The 21,361-nt window shown below is 39.6% G+C and overlaps 1 protein-coding gene across 2 annotated transcripts in view; it reads left to right on the top strand.

Moving 5' to 3' along the window:
• SCP2 (sterol carrier protein 2) overlaps positions 1-21,361 on the top strand; it is a 110,012-nt gene that overhangs the window by 62,245 nt on the left and 26,406 nt on the right. For both annotated transcript variants that reach the window (XM_045856566.1, XM_045856558.1), the window contains exon 12: positions 7,691-7,844. In XM_045856566.1, coding sequence (XP_045712522.1) covers positions 7,691-7,844 — 154 coding nt within the window. The remainder of the gene's footprint in view (positions 1-7,690; positions 7,845-21,361) is intronic.

The following is a 21,361-nucleotide window of genomic DNA, read 5'->3' as shown; positions in this document are numbered from 1 at the left end:
AATGTAATCAGTTTTGACATTCATGTATACCTATGAAACCATCACCATAGTCAAGATAGTGAATGTAGCCATTGACCCCAAAAGTTTCCGCACATATACTTTTTTGTAATCCCTCTTACCCCTCATCCTGAAGCAGCCACTGATCTGCTTTTTTGTCACTATAGATTAATTTGCATTTTCTAGGGTTTTATATAAATGGTATCTTAAAGTGTGTACTCTTTTTTTGTTTGCAAAGTATTCATCCATGTTATTGCATGTATCAGTAATTCATCCTCTTTTATTGCTGGGTAATATTCCATTATATGGATGTACCATGATTCATTGTTGATGGATATTTGGGTTGTTTGCAGCTTTTGGCTATTATAAATCAAGCTGCTGTGAACATTCTTGTACAAATCTTTGTATGAACATGTATTATGCTTTCTCTTGGGAATATACCTAGGAGTGGAATGACGAGATGATATGCTAGATGTGTGTTTTAGAAGTTGTCATACTGATTTCCAAAATAGTCATAGCATTTCACATTCCCATCAGCGTTGTTCTAGTGAGAGTTCTAGTTCCTTCACATCCTCATCCGCACTTGGTATGGCCAGTCTTTAATTAATTTTTTTTTATTTACTGATTTTAGAGAGAGGAGGAGGGAGAGAGGAAAAAAGGGGGGATAGAGAAAGAGATAGAGGGGGAAAGAGAGAAAAAGAAAGAGGAAATTTGTTGTCCCACTTATTTATGCATTCATTGGTTGACTCTTAAATGTGTCCTGGCCTGAGACTGAACCCACAACCTTAGCATATTGGACTGACGCTCTTACAAGCTGAGCTGCCTGGCCAGGGCACGGTCAGCCTATTTAATGTTAGCCATTCTGATCAGTGTATAGTGGCATCTGCTTGTGGTTTTAATATGCATTCTCCTGATGACTAATGATGTTGAGCATATTTTCATGTGCTTATTCAAATCCTTTGCCTGTTTTGGGGGTAAAATTGTTTTTTTGTTGTTGAGTTTTGAGAGTTCTTCATATATTCTGTATATAAGTTCTGTATCAGATATATGCTTTGTAAAGATTTTCTCCAAGTCTGAGACTTCTCTTTTCATTCTCTCAGTAGTGTATTTTGAAGAACAGGGTTTTTAAAATTTTGGTTAAGTCCCATTTATCAGTTTGTTCTTTTATGGATTTACTTTTAGTATTGTATCTAAGCATGCTTTGTCTAACCAGGGTCACAAAGATCTTTTCCTGTGTTTTCTTCTGATGGTTTATATATTAAGTTTTACATTTAGATCTGTGATCCATTTTGAGTTAATTTTTACACAAAGTCTGGATCCAAATCCATATGCATTTTTATATGAATTTCTAGTTATAGCCCCATTTGCTGAAAAGCTATACTTTTCCCACTCATTGCCTTTGTCAAACATGAGTGGTTCACAAGTATATGGGCATCAATTCCAGATTCTCTCTTCTGTTAATATAGTTGTATGTCTTTACATAAGAACCATACTATTCTGATTATTAGAGGGTTTTTTTTAAGATTTTATTTATTTATTTTTAGAGAGGGAAGGGAGGGAGATAGAGAGAGAGAAACATCAATGTGCGGTTGCTGGGGGCTGTGGCCTGCAACCTAGGCATGTACCCTGACTGGGAATCAAACCTGTGACACTTTGGTTTGCAGCCCGCGCTCAATCCACTGAGCTACGTCAGCCAGGGATTATTAGAGTTTTTTAATAGTTATTGAAATTAGATGGCCTTAGCCCTCCATTTTTCTCTTTTCCCTCCAGTTTTTCTTTTTCAGAGTTGTTTGACTATTCTAGATCCTGTCTTTCCTGGCAAGTTTTAGAATCAGCTTATTGATTTCTACCAAAAATCTTCTTGGGATTTTTATTGGGATTATTTTGAATAGATAGATTTATATGGGGGAGAATTGACACCCAAACAATAGTGAGTCTTCTGACCCATGGACAAAATATGTAACTTCATTTATTTAGGTGGCCTTTAACTTTTCTTAGGAATGTATTATAGATTTTACAGTACAGGTATTGCACTTCTTTCTTTTGTCTGATTTATCCTTAAGTATCTCATAGTTGTAATGCTATTGTAAATGGTATTTTTTCCATTTCCATTTTTCATTGCTAGTATGTAGGAATACAATAAAATTTTAAATATTCATCTCATATCCTTACTAAAACTCAATTCTAGTAGCTTTAAAAAATTCCATCCAGCTTTCTATATAGACAGTCAAATCATCTGTAATAAAGATGGTTTTATGTTTTCCCCTTGCCGTTATGAAATGGCCTTCTTTTTGATGCGTGGGTCACCGGCCAGCAGTGATCACGGAATGCTGTGGAGGGCTTGTCAAAAATGCGAGAAAAAACAGGCACGGAGACAGACTAGTTTCTGTGGAGAAGTAGGGACGGAACCGCTACCCCCTCTAGTGGGGAGCTCGCCGAATTACCATCCAAACCTGCTTTTATTGGGCTTGTTTTGCATAAGAATTCAGGTAAAGCACATTACTCACTATGAGGAAGTAAGGATCAAACAATAGATAACAAGGAACTCTGAGGGTCTATTTTGAGTCACAAAGAGCTGTAAGACTTTTAAGGAACAAACCAACTTCCTCCTTGGACCCTTCTCATTCAACTGAGAGCATTCTAAACAAAGAAGGTTTCACAGTAATTTACATGTTCTTTCTTAGGCCTGATCACCCAGGGAATCTGCCCTTTTTAGCACAGAGCTGCACCACCCTGTCATTGTTTCAGGCTTAGGTGGAGCAAAGGAACTAAGGCAACCAAGAGATAAGGAGATTTTCTCCCAGACGCTGAGGACTCAGGCTATGTCAAAGCCAAGGAGCGAGGGTCCATCACCCCCTTTTGCTGTAGCCCCCAAAGTCCTTTTTTGGGGGCCTCCTACGTGATCGTGCCTGTCTTAGGTCGTTCCCCCCTTGGGGAATCTTACCCGTCATTGGCTAACTGACCAAGCTTCGGGGTTCAGTTATGAATGAAGCAGCAGAAGCAGTGCTCCTGCCAGGGAGATAAGCTTTTGTCTCCTTGCTGGCTTACGGTTCCAAGGGCATTCCCTTAGCCTTAGCCTAGGTGGGGGTTACAGCTTCTGATACCAGGCAGGGCGCTTCCTAACATCTTTTCCCTGGCAAGTCTGCTCTGAAATACACTTTGATTTAGTATTGCCACTCCAGCTTTCAGATGTGAGTAGTGTTAACATGGTATGTCCCCTTCCATCCTTTTACTTTTTTACGATTTGTGACTTTATATTTGTAAAAGTGCATTGGCAGCATTTACTTGGGTCTTGCTGTTTTCTCTCTCTCCACTCTGACAATCGCTGCCTTTAGTTGGGATATTAGACCATTTACATTTCATGTGATTATTAATATGGTTAAGTTTGGATCTGTCCTGCTATTTGTGTTTTCTTGTCTCAGCTGTTTATTTCCTATTTCCACTCACCTTTAGACTTATTTTATGACTCTGTTTTTCTATATTTTGGTATAGTCTTATCTTCAAATGATATTATATCACTTCACTGATAGTGAAAGAACCTTACAATAATATACTTTCATCTCCTGTTCAGGCCTTATATTACAGTTGTGAATTTTTCTTTTATATATAGGATGGGGCAAAAGTAGGCTTACAGTTGTGAGTATGTGAAACATAGAGTTTATTCTTGTATTATTATTTATTAATTATTTTATTTTCTGTACAAACAACTGTAAGCCTATTTTTGTCATACCCTGTATGTTGTGAACCCTGCAATAAATTTTTATTCTTGTTTAAAAGTTATCTTTTAAAGAGATTTAAACAATAAGAAAAAAAGCCTGTGTATTTACCCATGTAGGTACCCCTTCTAGGGCTCTTCACTATCTTGTTAGACAGTTTTTTGCAGCAAGATGGTAGTAAAATGAATAATCAGATTAAAAAAATTTTTCCCTCTAGAAGAGACTGTAAGAAGGGCGTTACTGTTTGAATATACTGCTTTGACAGGATGCCTGTTCCTGTGCCCATACAGAGTTTATAAACATATTCATGTTTGAGCCCTGGCTGGCGTAGCTCAGTGGATTGAGTGCGGGCTGCGAACCAAAGTGTTGCAGGTTCGATTCCCAGTCAGGGCACATGCCTGGGTTGCAGGCCATGACCCCCGGCAACCACACATTGATGTTTCTCTCTTTCTCTCTTTCTCCCTCCCTTCCTCTCTAAAAAATAAATAAATAAAATCTTTAAAAAAATTATAAAAAAATAAAAAAAAACATATTCATGTTTGATTGTTTATTTTTTTCCAAGCACAGGGAAATTGTGGGTTAGTGCCAGAAGTTATCCAAGGGAGGAAATTTAAAAAAAAATATGCTCAAATAATTTATGCTTTTATAACATGCTTTCTTGGCAAGTGGATTTCTGAGGCCAGCTTTTGACTTTCACCCTTCAGAGACCTAGGTTTTAGAAATACATAGTTGCTTCTCAGCCTTTTGGCTAAGATCAAGTGTAAAAATACAAGGATCACTGGTTTATTCTGAAGGTAAACAACCAGAAAGCTCAGTCAGTATATTTTCTCACAGATAACCATCTTTTGTCAAAAGCAAATAAATTACAAGGAATGAGCTGATAATGTGGATGTTTATTTTCTCCCTCCTTTTTTTTTTTTTGCCACATATGAATTAGGCAGATCATAAATAGAGATTCATTACAGTGTTCCACATCTTCTACAATGTCAGTTGTATGGTGAAATTGAAATTACTGCAAAATCTGTAAATGTTTCTAGTATTTATGCATATTCTTTTCCTTTATCCCTGTCTCCCTCTCCCCTTATCTGCCTGTCACCCTCCCCTCTCCCCCAGCCTTATCTCCCTCTCTCTCCCTCCCTCCCAGTCACCTGTCTCTTACTCTCCATATTGGTGAGTACTCCTTAGTCTCACTACTTAACTTTCTACTCCTTAAGCAGGCCATGTGCCTTCTTTGTACATGCTTATGTCTCTTTATGAAGCGTTCTTTCTTTTGTTTTGCCTAGCTAGCCCCCTCTTTATTCATAGAAGCTCAGTTTAGATGTCCAGTCATGTTGTACTCATTCCCTTATCTACCAAGGTATACGAGATATTCTCCCTCCGAGTGCTTGTAGCACCTGTACGAATGCCTATGGCAGCATTATCAGACCATATTGTAAAAGCCTGCATTTTTATATCTCAAGATTATCAGCTTCATAAGGGCAAAGACCATGCCAATCTTGTTTATTGCTGGATCTTCTGAGCCTTGTGTAGTGTCTGGCACAAAATAAATATTTAATAAATATTTGTTGGTTGGATGGAGAGATGGCTATCTAATTGGTTCATTGCATTTTTTACTAAGATATCATAAGCATTTCCCTAAACTGTTGAAAAAACTATAAAGATCATTTTAAATAGGAACATAGTAATTTGTCATATAGCATAATTCATATAACCATTTCCTAGTTATTTCACTTTCAGAGTATCTAATTTGTCACTGGTATAACAATGTGATGAACAGGTAGTTTCATTAAACTTTGCCTATGATTGTGTTGGGGAGGAAGAAACTCCCTCTACCCTCAAGATTCTTTCCACTGGTCTAATAATTAAATCTACATGAGGCAGATTAACAAGAGAAAATGACCAAACTTAATTATATGCATATGCACAGGAATCCCACATACATGAGAAAGCCATACCCCACATAAATGAGAAGTTCAAAGCCAGAAAGGGGAAAATAAGGTAGATGTGACACTCTGAGATAGGGAAGGAGATGTAAGGTGCCTGGGGCTTCAAAGGGGAGGAAGGTTACTAAGGACAATAAGAAGAGCAGGTGTTCAGTAATTAGTACAATAGTTTGACCTGCCAATAGCTCAAGAAAAGATTTCTGGTGATAACTCTTATTGTGGGCAAGGCCCTAATTTAAACTCTCTAAAGGACCTGGCTGGTGTAGCTCAGTGGATTGAGTGTGGGTCTGCGAACCAAAAAGTCACCGGTTCTATTCCCAGTCAGGGTACATTCCTGGGATGTGGGCCAGGTCTCCAAGTATGGGGCATGCAAGAGGCAACTACACGTTGATCTCTCTCTCCTTCTCTTTCTCCCTCCCTTCCCCTCTCTAAACAAACAAACAAAGAAAGAAATAAGATCTTTAAAAAATTCTTTAAGAGAGGTAAGTTTTTTCATGAGCCGATAGGGTTTTTATTGCCTTCAACCTAAAATAATTCACATGCCAAAGTAGCACATTTTGGGAAGACCTGTTCTGAACCCCTACCCTTGATTATGTCCATATAATGGTTTTCAAAGCATTTTAAAGGCTCTTAATAATTTGGTACATCGCTTTCCAAAAAGGTTGTACTGATTTGAACTTTCAACCATACTTTATGGGGGTGGCTGTCTTGCCATAGGCTCCCCAGAATGATTAGTTTCATTGTTAAACATCCTTACCAATTTGATTGGTTAAAATGGTATTGTTCTGTTTGATTTGATCAGAGTGAAGCTGAATATTTTCTCAAATATTTTGTGAACAATGTGTATTCTTTTGTGAAGAAGGCTGGCAGTATTTCCCAATTGGTGTCATAAGACAAGTTCGGATACTTTTTTTGTTTTACATATTTATTGACTGTTTAAGATTTTTATTTGGCAGATTTCTAGTAAAACTGCCCCAAAGTTTGGATATATTAGTAAAGTCATTCATTTTTATCTTCCTAATTAATATTCAAAATGTTCACAATTTAAAAAATTATTACAGGGTGTGGAATTCCCTATTTTGAAAGTGTTCAAGATACATATTCTGTGAATATATAGACACTGTTTGGAAATGAGAAGTGGTATTTAAATTCTTTGAAGTTGGGGCTTATGGGACACTGTCCCAGATACTCAGGAGTCAGAAGTTGAGATGGGAGTGTGGGTGGAAGAACCGACACTGTCAGCAGACCAGTGAAGCTCTGCCTCCAGGAGGAGGAGACCAGTCTATCCTGATCGAACACTCTTATCTCAGCTGTCCTCCAATAGCTGCTCTGGTAGAAAGATAAACAAATGTAAATCAGGAGACTTGGGTTCTAATCTCATCTCTGGAATTAGCCTTGCCTTGTGCCTGGTCACAAATTACTTAATCTTCCAGTTTCTCAGTGCTTATATAATTAAGACCCTCTCGGCTTTAAGAATCTTTGATTTTATTATCCAGGGGACAAAAACTGTTCTTGTGAATACAGAGCTATTCTTGTGAATAGCTATGTATAGGTTTGAAAAACAATTAATTCTTGTGAACTATCTGGAGAAAATAATAGTAAAATTCCCCATACCAGCTACATTTTTTAGGGAACATGAACTCCCAAATCCTAGGTTTTCTTTTGATACATAAAAATGGTAAAATTAGTTAAATTATTTTTATGCCATTTTTCCTGGGCCAGGGAACTTTATATTCAGGTTTTTTTCTTTCAAACTGGCCAGAAAAGGACAGGTTGGATAAATTTAAACAGTGCAGAGAATTTCTTAAGCTTGCATTTGTCTAAATATAGAGATTACTTAAGAAAACTAGGTGCAAAACCATCAGTGCTTTTAAGAGAAGTCATTTAAGCAAACGTTGTCGTAGCTTAATTAAATGCTTTAATTAAAAGTCACAACTGAACATACGGTAGCTCTTGTCTGGCTTAAGAAAGCTAGCTGTTGGTGCAGCTTTTCTGAAGCAACCGGCTCTGCCTGCTCTGTGTTTGATTTGTTAGGTCTGGCTCAGTGCGCGGAGCTCTGCTGGCAGCTGAGAGGGGAAGCCGGAAGAAGACAAGTTCCTGGTGCAAAGGTTGCCCTGCAGCACAATTTGGGTATTGGAGGAGCTGTAGTTATCACAATCTACAGGATGGGTTTTCCCGAAGCTGCCAGGTTAGTGTCATTCAGGGTTTTGTGACTTTTCACAGCTGATGACATTTTACATGTAAAAACTCCTAATTTTATTGTCTTAGTACTCAAAAAGTAAGTATCTCATCACATTGCCAATAGCATGGCTTGAAAACTTTAAAGCTGGCCATTATCTTTAAATTTAACCAGCCTGAGGAAAATTTTGAAGCCAGGAAAGCTGGCTTTAGTGCGGGCTGTCACCCACCAGACCCAATAAGCAGAGAGACCGATTGAATCTTTTGGAGCTTTATTCACATAGTCCGCGACTTGAGAAGACCTGAGAAGACGGCAGGTTTGTACACTAACAGACCATCTTAAATTCCATTTTAAACCGACACTTTTTATAAGAAGAAAACTGCAGGTAAGGGGTTTAGAATCCAGGGAGAAAGTTAATCAGATAAAAGCTGCAGCATTCTTGCATCTGTGTCTTTGTCAGCCCGCGTCTCACCCTGGAGCCCAGTGGCTCCGATACCACCTTGAGTTGCTTGCAGTCCTCCTGAGGCGCAAAGGTGGAACTGCTTCTGGTCTCCTGGAGTCAGGGTGGGTCACACCTTCAGTTCCTGAAACAGTAGCTTTTTTACATACATTGATTACTATGCTCACTAGTTACTACCTGTAACAAAATTTTTTCAACATTTGAGTCCCCCATCGATTTCATTGTAAAAGGAGCAGCACAGTCATAAAAGAGTGCTGCTGAAGGAGAAAGCCAGAGCTGGCAGGGCACTTATGAGTGATTTTAATTTAGGTGGGTCGCTTTTTGGTTTCCTTTCCCACAATTTGCCTTTTCCCCATAGCTTAGGACGTTGTTTGGACCTCTGCCAAGTTTATTTCTTAATCAAGCTCTCACTGCTGCTAGAATCTTTTTAATTGCCTCTTGTTGATTTTCTTCTTGTCCTTGTTAAAGAAATACTTGTGTTCCTCTAAGCACCTTTCTCCCCAAGCCTTTCAAGATTTCCTCCTAACTTGCTTTTCTCTTTGAGAGCTACTCCCCATTTCTAGAGGAAAAAGTCCCTCTTCTTTTTCAAGGCCCAGCTTTCCTCTTTGCGTGCTTTTCTTTTCAACAACTTTCTGTAACTTCATTGCAAAAACTATACCCTCTCCCTTTTGAATCTTTCCACCTTTGTCTTTACATTGACTCCTTTTCCCTCTTTGAGCAAACACATTCAGGTCTTTTGTATTCCAAAAAAGTCTGTTTTTCCCCCTGCCTTAATTATTCTTTTTCATGATGAGCCTTTTCTATTGCGCCACCTTTGTTTTTCCATGCTGAAATATCTTACAGTAGTTTCTGATCTCATCACTGAGGTCAGGTAAGGCCACCAGTGATCTGATAATGAAATGGTGACAGGTCCCTGTCTTTATTTTTCATATTTATTCTCATTAACCCTACTGTAGCTTTCAACACTAATTGGCTCCTTTTTATTTTCCTGAAATTCTTGGGGATTATTTCTTCATACTTTGGTTCCACAAGAATATGCAACACACTTCATTATTCTGATGTTTTGCAAGTTCTTGAGTGTATTCTCTCTGTCCTTGCACTCTTCGTTCTCTGCCTAGACTACCATTTCTGTTGTGGAAATTCTTTCTTTTAAGGCCCAGTACAGGTACCATCTCCTTTAAATATCCACAGCGCTCTGCCTCTTGGGTCCCTATCCAGGTTTGGTTTAGTTGAAGCTTATCCATTTGTTTTTAATCCCGTTTGTTACATGAGATCTTTGAGGCTTAAGACTGTGACTGACTTCTCCCACCCTTCTGAGGCTCTTTCTCTTAGTGGCTAAATGTTTACTGAATTAAATCAAATAAAAAGATGTTAAGAGGTTGAATTTTAAGTTTCTCCCTAAATCTGATTCATTGATTCTTCACTGTTTTTTGGAATTCTGTCTACTTCATATTTGTAGTTGAAAACCCTCAGTGAAAGCCAAAGTATAAAGAGCTACCAGAGTCAGAATATTAGTGCAGCTATCGAATTAGCTTAAAACAGAAGGTAATGCATTTTGGGCAATAAATTATATTTTAAACATAGAATTCTCATAGTTCTTTTATTTTTCAGGAAACAAAATAATTGAGATACAGAATTGTTCACAGTAACCAAGGTTGATATTTCTGGGAAGGCAGAAATACCCCCCTCCCCCCCAAGATAATATATTAATGACAAAAATTGGTTTGAAATATTTAAAAATATTGATAGTTTAAAAAAAAATTTTCCCAAGGTGATCACTGATTTTTTTTATTGTACATTTTTTGTATACTTTATTGATTATGCTGTTACAGTTGTCCCAATTTTTATTCCCTTTGCCCCCCTCTGACTGGTATCCCCCTTTAGTCTAGCAGTCCCCCCTTAGTTTATGTCCATGGGTTGTGCATGTAAGTTCTTTGGCTTCTACATTTCCTATGCTGTTCCTAACATCTGTCTATTTTGTTCCTAACAAATTACACTTCTTAATCCCTGCACTAGTTCCTCCTTTTTCCCCCCATCTCCCCCTCCCAGCTGATAACCCTCCAAATGATCCCTATACCTATGATTCTGTTCCTGTTGTGGTTGTTTGCTTCGTTTGTTTTTGTTTTTATTTTTTAGATTCAGCTGTTGGTAGTTGTGAGCTTGTTGTCATTTTAATGTTCATGGTTTTGATGATCTTTTTCTTAAATAAGTCCCTTTAACATTTCGTGTAATAATGGCTTGGTGATGATGAATTCCTGTAGGTTTACCCTCTCTGGGAAGCACTATATGCCCTTCCATTCTAAATGCCATCTTTGCTGGATAGAGTAATCTAGGTTGTAAATCCTTATTTTTCATCACTTTGAATACTTCTTGCCAGCCCCTTCTTGCCTGTAAGGTTCTTTTGAGAACTCACCTGACAGTCTTATGGGAACTCCTATCTAAGTAACTCTCTGCTTTTCTCTTGCTGTTTGTAAGATTCTCTCTTTATCTTTAATCCTTGGCATTTCAATTATAATGTGTCGGTATGGTCCTCTTTGTGTCCAATTTGATTGGGACTCTCTGTGCTTCCTAGATTTGCACGTCTATTTCTTTCGCCTAATTAGGGAAGTTTTCTTTCATTATTTTTTCAAATAGATTTCCAATTTCTTTCTCTTTCTGGCACTCCTATGATACGAATGTTGGATCTCTTGAAGTTGTCCCAGAGGTTGCTTGTACTATCCTTGTTTTTTTGGATTCTTTTTTCTTCTTATTGTTTTGATTGGTTGTTTTTTGCTTCCTTATGTTCCAAATCATTGGTTTGATTCTCAGCTTCATCCACTCGACTGTTGTTTCCCTTTAAAATGTTCTTTATTTCAATTAGTGGATCCTTCATTTCGAACTGGGACTTTTTTGTGCTGCTGAGGTCCTCACTAAGTTCCTTGAGCATCCTTATTAACAGTGCTTTGAACTCTGCATCTGATAGATTGCTTATCTCCATTTCATTTAGCTCTTTTTCTGGAGGTTTGATCTGTTCTTTCATTTGGGCCCTATTTCTTTGTGTTCTCATGTTGTCAGCCTCCCTGTGTTTGTTTCTATGTATTAGGTAGAGCTGCTTTGACTCTGTGCCTTAGTAGCGTGGCCTAATATGGTAGGTGTCCTGTAGGGTCCAGTGGCACAACCTCTTCTATCATGAAGCCAGGTATTCAAGGTGTACCCTTCTAGTGGGCTGAGTATACCTTCCTCTTATAGTTGAGCCTTTGTTGTTGTTGGCAGATCAATGGGAGGGATTTACCAAAGGTTAGTCAGCTGTAAGGACTGGCTGGCGGTGACTACTGCTCTACCATCCTTTGCCCTCTGTGGAGGATCAGCAGTGCTGAGTCAGGGTGGTGGTGCTCAGAAGTGGTCTGTAGCTGTCCACTGGGTGTTCTGGCCCTGGGGTTTCCTGGGTGGTGCAGGCCAAGGTCATCCCCCACCTGTGTTTTGTCCATGGCACCCTTCCTGAGCTATAAAGCAATCTGAGAAGGTTGCTACTTGTGCTGGGTTTGGAGATTCCCAGGCAAAGCCAAGCTGTAAAACTAATCTGGCTGCTGCTAGTGCCTGTCCTGGGGCTCACTGAAGCCAGTTGTTGCTTGTTTGATAGGATTTAGGAAGGTGTGAAGACTGTGAGGCAAGACCCACTATTCATATGGAAAAGCAGTTTAGGTCGCCCCATAAGTTGGGTGAGGTGGAGTCTCTGGGGATGTCCCAGGTGGGTCAAACTGTGTTAGCCAGGTTGATGGAGCCTCAAATATGGCACCAGCCTGCCAGCTCTGTGGCTTGTGTGTGCGGGGGGGCTGCTCAGAGAAGGGACAATCTTCTCTGCTCACCACTTCCATCTTTCCCAGTATGCCACTGGTGCCCTTTAAGGTGCCACCCCGAGCTAGAGATCAGAGGGGGAGCAAATCCAAGTAGGTGAGTCTGTGTGTGTGGGAGCTCTGGTTTTTGCAATCAGAGGTTGTGGGGATTTATCTTCCTGGCACTGAAACCCTGGGCCTGGTGTGTGGGCCTGGGACTCATCAACTCCAAGATACCCTTCCTGAATTTTTGTCTACCACATGTCAATGTGAGACCAGCGTGTCTGTGTCTCCAGCCCTCCAGCAGTCTGGATGGATCTATTTGTCTGGATGGATGTGGTTTCTTTAATTCCGTAGTTGTCAGACTTCCATTCAGCTTGATTTCTGACAGTTGAGTGATGGTTGTTCTGTATTTTAGTTGTAATTTTGATGTGGTTGAGCGAAGAGGTGAGTCATATCTGCCTGTGCCACCATCCTGACGAAACCAGGACATTGATAGTTTTAGTGATAAAAAACTCACTCCAGAGGCCAAAATTGGGAAAACAGTTCTAATTCTGATGGTGCAAATACAGTTTTAAGATGAGGTTGTGCCTTGGTTTTAAACGAAATAATTTTAAGGTACGCATTGCACATGGTTCGATTTGCTTAGTTCCTCATTTAGCTAACTTTTAAAATATATATATATATTTTAAAGAATTCATTTATTTTTAGACAGAGTGGAAGGGAGGGAGAAAGAGAGGGAGAGAAACATCAATGTGTGGTTGCTATTTGAGTGCCCCCAACTGGGGACATGGCCTGCAACCCAGGCATGTGCCCTGACTGGGAATTAAACCAGCCACCCTCTGGTTTGTAGGGCATTGCTCAGTCTACGGAGCCACACCAGTCAGGACTCGTTTAGCTAATTTTGATGGAGCAACTGCTATATGCTTAGGGCCCCCAAGTATGGTCCTCTGAGTATGTGGAGAAGGCAAACATACTCGTACTTTTTTTTTCAAAATGCTGTAGAAGCCCAAAGGAAGAAGTTATGTTGAAGAATGTAAATTTGAACACGGATGACCAGTATTGCCCAACAGAAGGATAAAGGAAGGGCATTTCAGGCCTGTACAGAGATTTGAAAATAGATAAGAAAATAAAAGGAGGTTTAGAGATTTGAAAATAGATAGATATGAAAATAAAAGGAGGTCTACTCTCTACCCACAGCACAGCTAGTGTGGGTAGAGAGTAGATTCTTTTGTATATGGGTAGAGGGTCAGTGAGTAGTGTGTAGGTAGATTGGATGATGATTTTGAAATGATGCTTAGGAGTTTGGAACTTATCCTACAGAATGTTTTAGCAAGAGATCATGTGATTATATACTGCTTTAGGTAGATCTGTCTGGCATTATTTTGAGTTGAATGGTAGAGAGAGCAGAGGCCAGAGATCCTTAGAAGGCAGTTGTACTCTGGGTAAAAAATGTTTGGTGCTGGGACAGGCCCTGTGCAAATGAGTGGAGAGGTCATGTCTCAGAACCATGACCAGTTGCACTTAATTTACAATTAAACTCTTTAATTTACACCAATTTTGTATATGCATATTGACTTTGTATTATAACATCCTATTTGTTTTATGTGAATGGGGAGCTTTTATGATACAGAGGATAAATTTATATTCTGTAATCTTAGTCTAAAACTTTTTAAAAGATTTTATTTACTTATTTTTAGAGAGAGGAGAAGGGAGGGGGAAAGAGAGGGAGAGAAACATCTATGTGTGAGAGACACACCAATTGGCTGCCCCCAACCAGGGACCTGGCTAGCAACCCAGGCACGTGCCCTGACTGGGAACTGAACCAGCGACCTTTTGGTTCACAGGCTGACACTCATTCCACTGAGCCACACCATCAAGGACAGAAACTTATTTTTAAAATCCAGTTTTGTTTTGTTTTTTCCATTTTTAAATTAGGTATAATTTATATACAGTAGAAATCACCCATTTTAGTGCACAGTTCTGCAAATTTTGACAAACATATATAGTCATATCTCTACCACCATAGTCAAGATACAGAACAGTTTCATCAAACCCCCAAATTCCTTGTTCACCTTAGTAGCCACCTTTCTCCCCACACCCCAGCCTCTGGCAACAACGGGTCTGCTTTCTGCTCAAATAGTTTCCCCTTTTCAAAATATCATGTGAATAGAATCAAAAAGCCTTTCTTTCACTAACGTATTACACTTGAGATTCATTTATGTTATTGTGTGTGTCATTAAATAGTTTCTTTTTATTGTTGAGTGGTATTCCATTGTATGGCTGTACCAGAGTTTGTTCCTTGGTTGAAGTATGTTGGATTGCTCTTTTTTTTTTTTTTAACATAGAAACTATCTAATTAGCTTGAAAGTTTAACTCAACAGATAAAAAAGCCTAAGTGATATAAGAAGTTAACATGGGAATTAAAATTTGTCTCCATGTAATGGTTACACCTGCATGCGTGCTCACGAGCAAGGACTCTGAAGAGCAGTGTGAAAAAATGGATATAGGGAACTTGTTGAAATGGTGGGATTGTAGGTGATTGGCTTTTTCATTTACTAGGTTTCTATTTTAACTAGAACCCTTTTTTTGATATAACTTCACACAGGAAAAATTATAGGAATAACACAAGGAACTCCCGGGTGTCTTGTGTTCAGATTCACCAGTTGTGTATATTTTGCCCCATTTGCTTTATCATTTTTTCTGTACATGCATTTATAGATGCGTATGTGTTTTTCTGAGATATCTGAAAGTTGGAGACATCATGCTCCTTTGTCCGTAAATATTTCAGTGTGCATTCCTAAAAACAAGGATGTTCTAATACTTAACCACAGTAAAGTTAAAAATATCAGGAGATTTAACATTTATACAGTATTATTACCTAATCCAAAGAACTTATTCACAGTTCACCAGCTGTCCCAATAACACCTTTATAAAAGATACAATAATCTTTCTTTTTATCCTCTTTGTCCAGAACCCATTCCAGGATTCTGAATGCATTTATCTGTCTTGTCTCTTTCGTTTCCTTTAATTCAAACAATCCCTCAGCCTTTCTGTACATTTCTTTACCTTGACTTTTCAAAGACTAAGTACATCCTCTAAGAATAGTGTCCCTCGATTTGCATTTATCTGATGTTTCCTCATAATTAGATTCAGGTCATACATTTTTCACAGGACTACCACTGAAGTTGTGTCCTCCTTAGCTTATCGTATCTGGAGGCACATGATGTTGGTTGTCTCATGTTGGTGATTTTTATTTTATTTATTTTTAAAAGATTTTTTTTATTTTTTTTTATTTTTAGGCAGGGGGAAGGGAGGGAGAACGAGAGGGAGAGAAACATCAATACGTGGTTGCCTCTCATGCACCCCTGCAAATGGGCACCTGGCCCTCAACCCAGGCATGTGCCTCAACTGGGAATTCAACCAGCGACCCCTGTGGTTCGCAGACCAGTGCTCAATCCACTGAGCCACACCAGCCAGGGCCATATTGGTGATTTTTAACTTTGATACTTGGTTAAGGTGGTGTCCATGTTTTTCTCTGAAAAGTTACTGATTTTTTTTAGTTTTTAAGTAAATTTGTTGAGATGTTTGAGATATATAAATATCCTTATTCCTCCTCAGACTTTTACCCCTTGCCTATTCATTTTAGCATCTATTGATGATTTTTCCCCTCATGCCATCATTCCTGGCATTTTACTGTAAGGAAGAGTTTCACTTTTCCACCATTTTAACATTTATTTCTACCTATAGTTATTTTTCTATTGATAAACATATCAGTATGAACTCATGAATTCTTTTTTCGTTCAGTAGATTATAATTTATTATTACTGCATTTGATCCTTGAAACGTTCCTGCTTTGGCCAGTGTGATTTCCTTGTAGCTGACTCACATTGTCTCATGATTCCTTTTAGTGCTTGCTTTTTAGCTCAAGAAGATATTCCAAGCTCATCCTGTACTTTTTGTGCTATAGCCTTCACATCAGCCATTTCTCCAAGGGTGCCCGGATCCTTTTAGTGGAGGGTGGTATTTCGAAACCACAGTGTAGCTGCTAGCTGAGTGCTTGTTTTGATTACTTGTAGGCCTTCTCAGAGGACACAGTGGATACATACACACACACAATTTCATTTTTAAAGAGATATTTAAGGACTACATGTTAAAATCGTATGTGGTTTTTATCTGTTTCCATAGTAATGTAGCCACCGTTTAGTTAACAGAATGAAGAAATTACAAAACTACTTAAATGTCACCTATCTGCAGTATCTCTTTAAATTTTTTATAGACTGGAATTATCAGAGAGGCAGTGTTGATCAGTGAAAGGAGCAATCCATCAGCCTTCCTTCACACTACCTGCTTTGGGCATGTTAACTTAACTTTTTCCTCAGTTAGAAAAGAGTGAAAGTATTTACTTCAGAGATTAGAAGACACATAAAAAAATACCTGCCAGGCCCTGGCCAGGTAGCTCAGTTGGACAAAGTGTCATCTCAGTACGCTGAGGCTGTGAATTCAGTCCCTGGCCAGGGCACATGCAAGAACCCACCAGCGAATGCCTAAGTGAGGGGGACAGCAGGTTCATGTCTCTCTCCCCCTTTTCCTCTCTTTCTCTAGAATCAATGGGGAAAAAAAAAACCCCTGCCACACATTGTAGTCGCTCAATTAAATGTTGATTTCTGATCTCCCTGTGCATTTTCCTTTTTTTCTATTTCTCTGGTGTTTGTCACAGATCAAATGGTTGAAAATTGTTTTAGTGTTAAATTATAAATATCAGCTAGGGGTTTGGAAAAAATGACCTTTTTAAAAAATTTTTTAATTTAAAAAATGTATTGATTATGCTATTACAGTTGTCCCATTCCCCCCTTCACTCCCCTCCACCCTGTACCCTCTCTCCCACCCATATCTCCCCCTTTAGTCATGTCCATGTGTCATACTTAAAAGTTCTTTAGCTTCTACATTTCTCATACTATTCTTACCCTCCTCCTGTCTATTTTCTACCTACAATCTATGCTACTTATTCTCTGTACCTTTTCCCCCTTTCTCCTCCTCCCACTCCCCTGTTGCTAACCCTCCATGTGATCTCCATTTCTGTGGTTCTGTTCCTGTTCTAGTTGTTTGCTTGGTTTCTTTTGGTTTTGCTTTAGGTGTGGTTGTTCATAATTGTGAGTTTGCTGTCCTTTTACTATACATGTTTTTTTTTTTAAATCTTCTTTTCTTAGATAAGAAACCTTTAACATTTATAACATTTATTTAACACCTTTAACATTTCATAAAGTAAGGGCTTGGTGATGATGAACTCCTTTAACTTGACCTTATCTGAGAAGCACTTTATCTGCCCTTCCATTCTAAATGAGAGCTTTGCTGGATAGAGCAATCTGGGATATAGGTCCTTAACTTGCATGAGTTGGAATACTTCTTTCCAGCCCCTTCTTGCCTGTAAGGTCTCTTTTGAGAAATCAGCTGACAGTCTGATGGAAACTCCTGTGTAGGTGACTGTCCCCTTATCTCTTGCTGCTTCTAGGATTCTCTCCTTCATTTTTACCTTGGCTAATGTAATTATGATTTGCCTTGGTGTGTTTCTTCTTGGGTCCAACTTCTTTGGGACTCTCTGAGCTTCCTAGACTTCCTGGAAGTCTATTTCCTTTGCCAGAATGGGGAAGTTCTCCTTTATTATTTGTTCAAATACATTTTCAGTCTGTTGCTCTACCTCTTCCCCTTCTGGTACCCCTATGATTCGGATGTTGGAACATTTAAAGTTGTCCTGGAGGTTCCTAAGCTTCTCTTCATTTTTTTGAATTCTTATTTCTCCATTCTTTCCTGTTTGGTTGTTTTTTTCTTCCTTCTGGTCCACTGTATTGTTTTGAGTCCCAGTTTCCTTCCCATCACTATTGGTTCCCTGTGCATTTTCCTTCATTTCTTTTATGGTAACTTGCATTTGTTCATCTAATTTGTGACCAAAATCAACCAATTCTGTGAGCTTCCTGATCACCAGTGTTTTGAACTGTGCATCTGATAGGTTAGCTATCTCTTGGTTGCTCAAAAGGATGAGTTCTGGGGCACTGATTTGTTCTTCTGTTTGAGCCATCTCTCTCTCTCTCTCTCTCTCTCTCTCTCTCTCTCTCTCTCTCTCTCTCTCTCTCTTTTTGGTCTGGTCACTCCTATTACGGTGAGGGGTGGAGCCTTAGGTGTTCACTGGGGCTGGGCACCCCAGTTGCTAGATTGTGACGTTGTATGTGAGGGCAGGGTCGAGAGGGAACAATGGTGGTAGCTCCGTTCTCCATGGGACTTCAGTCCCTTCCCTGGGATCCTGGATTGCGCGTTCTGCCCTGCTCCACAATCGCTGCCTCACTGGGTCTGCTAGCTGCCGCTTGCATACTCAGGGTCCACCCGCTGCGATCTTGCACGCCCCAGATGCCTTATGCGCTCCCGGTTGCCTTATGCGCCCAATTCTCCCTGTTCTCCATGCCACGACCTGCACCTGGCTGCTCGTCTCCGCCCCTCCTACCGGTCTGGATGAACAGGTCTACTTCAACTTCTTGGCTGTCCAACTTCCATTCAGATAAATTCTTTTGTCAGTTCTGGGTGTTATTCTGCCTCTAAATTGTTTTTGTTCCAATCTTGATTGTGCGTGGAGGTACGGTACGTCCACCTATGGCTCCATCTTCGGGAAAAAATGACCTTTACTGGTTAGTTCGCAATGGGGAACATACCTAACTCCTTGAAGCCCACTGTTTGGCTCTTTCAGCAGGATTTCTCTTTGTGATTGGACCTTGTGCCTTCTCTGAGGTTGAGGGCAGTTGCCGACTGCAAATGAACCTTACTCCCTGGGCCTTGTGTGCATTGGACAGTCATCTCTACTTAGAACACACTGATTGCTGGTAAAATGTGGGGTTTAGAGATGGAGATGTGATTACAATGTAGGATTCTATATTCTTCCTGAACACTAAGAATAATAGCAACCACTTAAAAATTTTTTTAAACATCTTTATTGAGACATAGTCATGCTACACAATTCATCCATTCTAAGTATACATTCAGTGGTTTTTAGTGTATCACAGAGTTGCACAATCATCACCACAATCAATTTTAGAACATTTTCATCACCCCAGAAGAACCCCGTGTACCCACTAGCAGTCACTCCCTAGCCCCTGTCCTTGCAGGCTCTGGCGACCACTAAGCTACTTTCTGTCCTTATGGATTTGCCTATTCTGGACATTTCTTATAAATTAAGTCATACAATATGTGGCCTTTTGTGACTGCTGCTTTCATTTAGTATAATGTATTTAAAGGTCACCATGTTGCAGGAATGAATGTGGTACAGGCAGACCTCAGAGGTATTGCAGGGTTAGTTGTAGACCCCCACAGCTAAGTGGTATCACAATAAGCAAGCACAGAATTTTTTGGTTTCCCAGTGCATATTAAAGTTATGTTTACAGTATGCTGTAGTATAAGTGTGCAATAGCATTATGTCTAAAAAAACAACGGACATCCCTAACTAAAAATACGCTGTTCTGTAGTATATTGAGTGTACAATAGCATCATATCTAAATACGTATCTTAATTAAAAAATACTTTTCTGTGAAAAAATGCTATCATCTGAGCCTTCAGTAAGTTGTCATCCTTTTGCTAGAGTAAGGTGCTGCCTCAGTGTTGATAGCTGCTGACCAGTCAGGCGGGTGGTTGCTTAAGACCAGTGGCTGGCAGTTTCTTAAAGTAAGGCAACGATGAAGTTCGCCACGCGGATGGATTCTTCCGCTCACCAACGATTTCACGTGATGCTGTTTGATAGCATTTTACCCACAGTAGAATTTCTTTCAAAATTGGACTTAGTTCTCTCAAACCCTGCCATTGCCCTGTCAGCCAAGTATATGAAATACTCTAAAGTATTTCAACAGTCTTCATGGCTTCCTCACCAGGAGTAGATTCCATGTCCAGAAACCACTTTCTTTGCTTACCCATAAGAAGCAACTCCTCATCTATTAAAGTTTCATCATGAGCCTGCAGTAGTTCAGGCTCCACTTCTAATTCTAGGTCTCCTGCTATTTCTGCCACATCTGCAGTTGCTTCCTCCACTGGACTCTTGAACCCCTGAAAGTCGTTCACAAGGGATGGAATGAACTTCCCAACTCCTGTTAATGCTGATGTTTTGACCTGTTTCCATGAATCACAGATGTCCTTAATGGCATCTAGAATGGTGAATCCTTTCCATGGTGAAAACCTTGAAGAAGGTTTTCAATTCCTTTGCCCAGATCTATTAGAGGAATCACTATGCTAGCTATAACCTTATAGAAGATGAGGTCTGTCCAGAAAGTGTACAGCCACATATTATGAAGAAGGTACAAGAAACATTGAACATAGGCTCAAAATAGTCTCTTTGGGACCTCACACAGTTCTCCCAGTGTCTCTTGCACAGTTCAAAACACTGTGCAGAATCCTTCGTTGGAATCGTACATTTTTTTTTTCTGTTATGGAAAAATAATGTATTATTAAATTTTACAATAAATGGCATGAAATAACAGCATATTCACATGTAGGTCAAGTACACACAGAAATATATAACACTTGTGGAACATTTACTATGTGCTAGGCACTGTTGTAAGAGCTTTGTGGATTTTAATTCATTTAATTCTCAGCAGTCTGGCTCCCAGGGAAGAGATAGAGCTGGAAATCAAACCACGTTCTGAATAACTCCAAAGTCCAGAACGTCATTGAATTCTTATTTTTTAACATCATGGCTGGATTATCCAGAAGATGGTTGTTCATTTTACCTGGGTGGTCTGTGGGCACCATGCCTTACTCATGGGTGAAATATTGGAATTTTAGGAGCCTGATGCCCAGAATTTTTGTCAAGTTGTCTGGTGTTAAGAGAGTGGGTCCAATCTGCTTTGTGAAGGTGAGCCAGGCCTATCCAAGAGCCAGAGGGACTCTCAGAGAAGTGCTGCCTTTTTCTTTAATGTATTTTATTGATTATGCTATTACAGTTGTCCCATTTCCCCCCTTCTCTCCCCTCCACCCTGTACCCTCTCTCCCACCCACGTTCCCCGCCTTTAGTTCATGTCCATGTGTCATTCTTATGAGTTCTTTAGCCTCTACATTTCCCGTACTATTCTTGCCCTCCCCCTATCTATTATCAACCTGCATTCTATGCTACTTATTCTCTATACCTTTTCCCCCTCTCTCCTCCTCCCACCCCCCCCTGCTGCTAGCCCTCCATGTGCCCTCCATTTCTGTGGTTCTGTTCCTGTTCTAGTTGTTTACTTAGT

This window comes from Phyllostomus hastatus, unplaced genomic scaffold, assembly GCF_019186645.2.
Source record: "Phyllostomus hastatus isolate PE091 unplaced genomic scaffold, TTU_PhHast_1.1 phas_contig_147, whole genome shotgun sequence".
Taxonomy (NCBI): Eukaryota; Metazoa; Chordata; class Mammalia; order Chiroptera; family Phyllostomidae; genus Phyllostomus; species Phyllostomus hastatus.
This window is presented reverse-complemented; position numbering and strand designations above follow the sequence as displayed.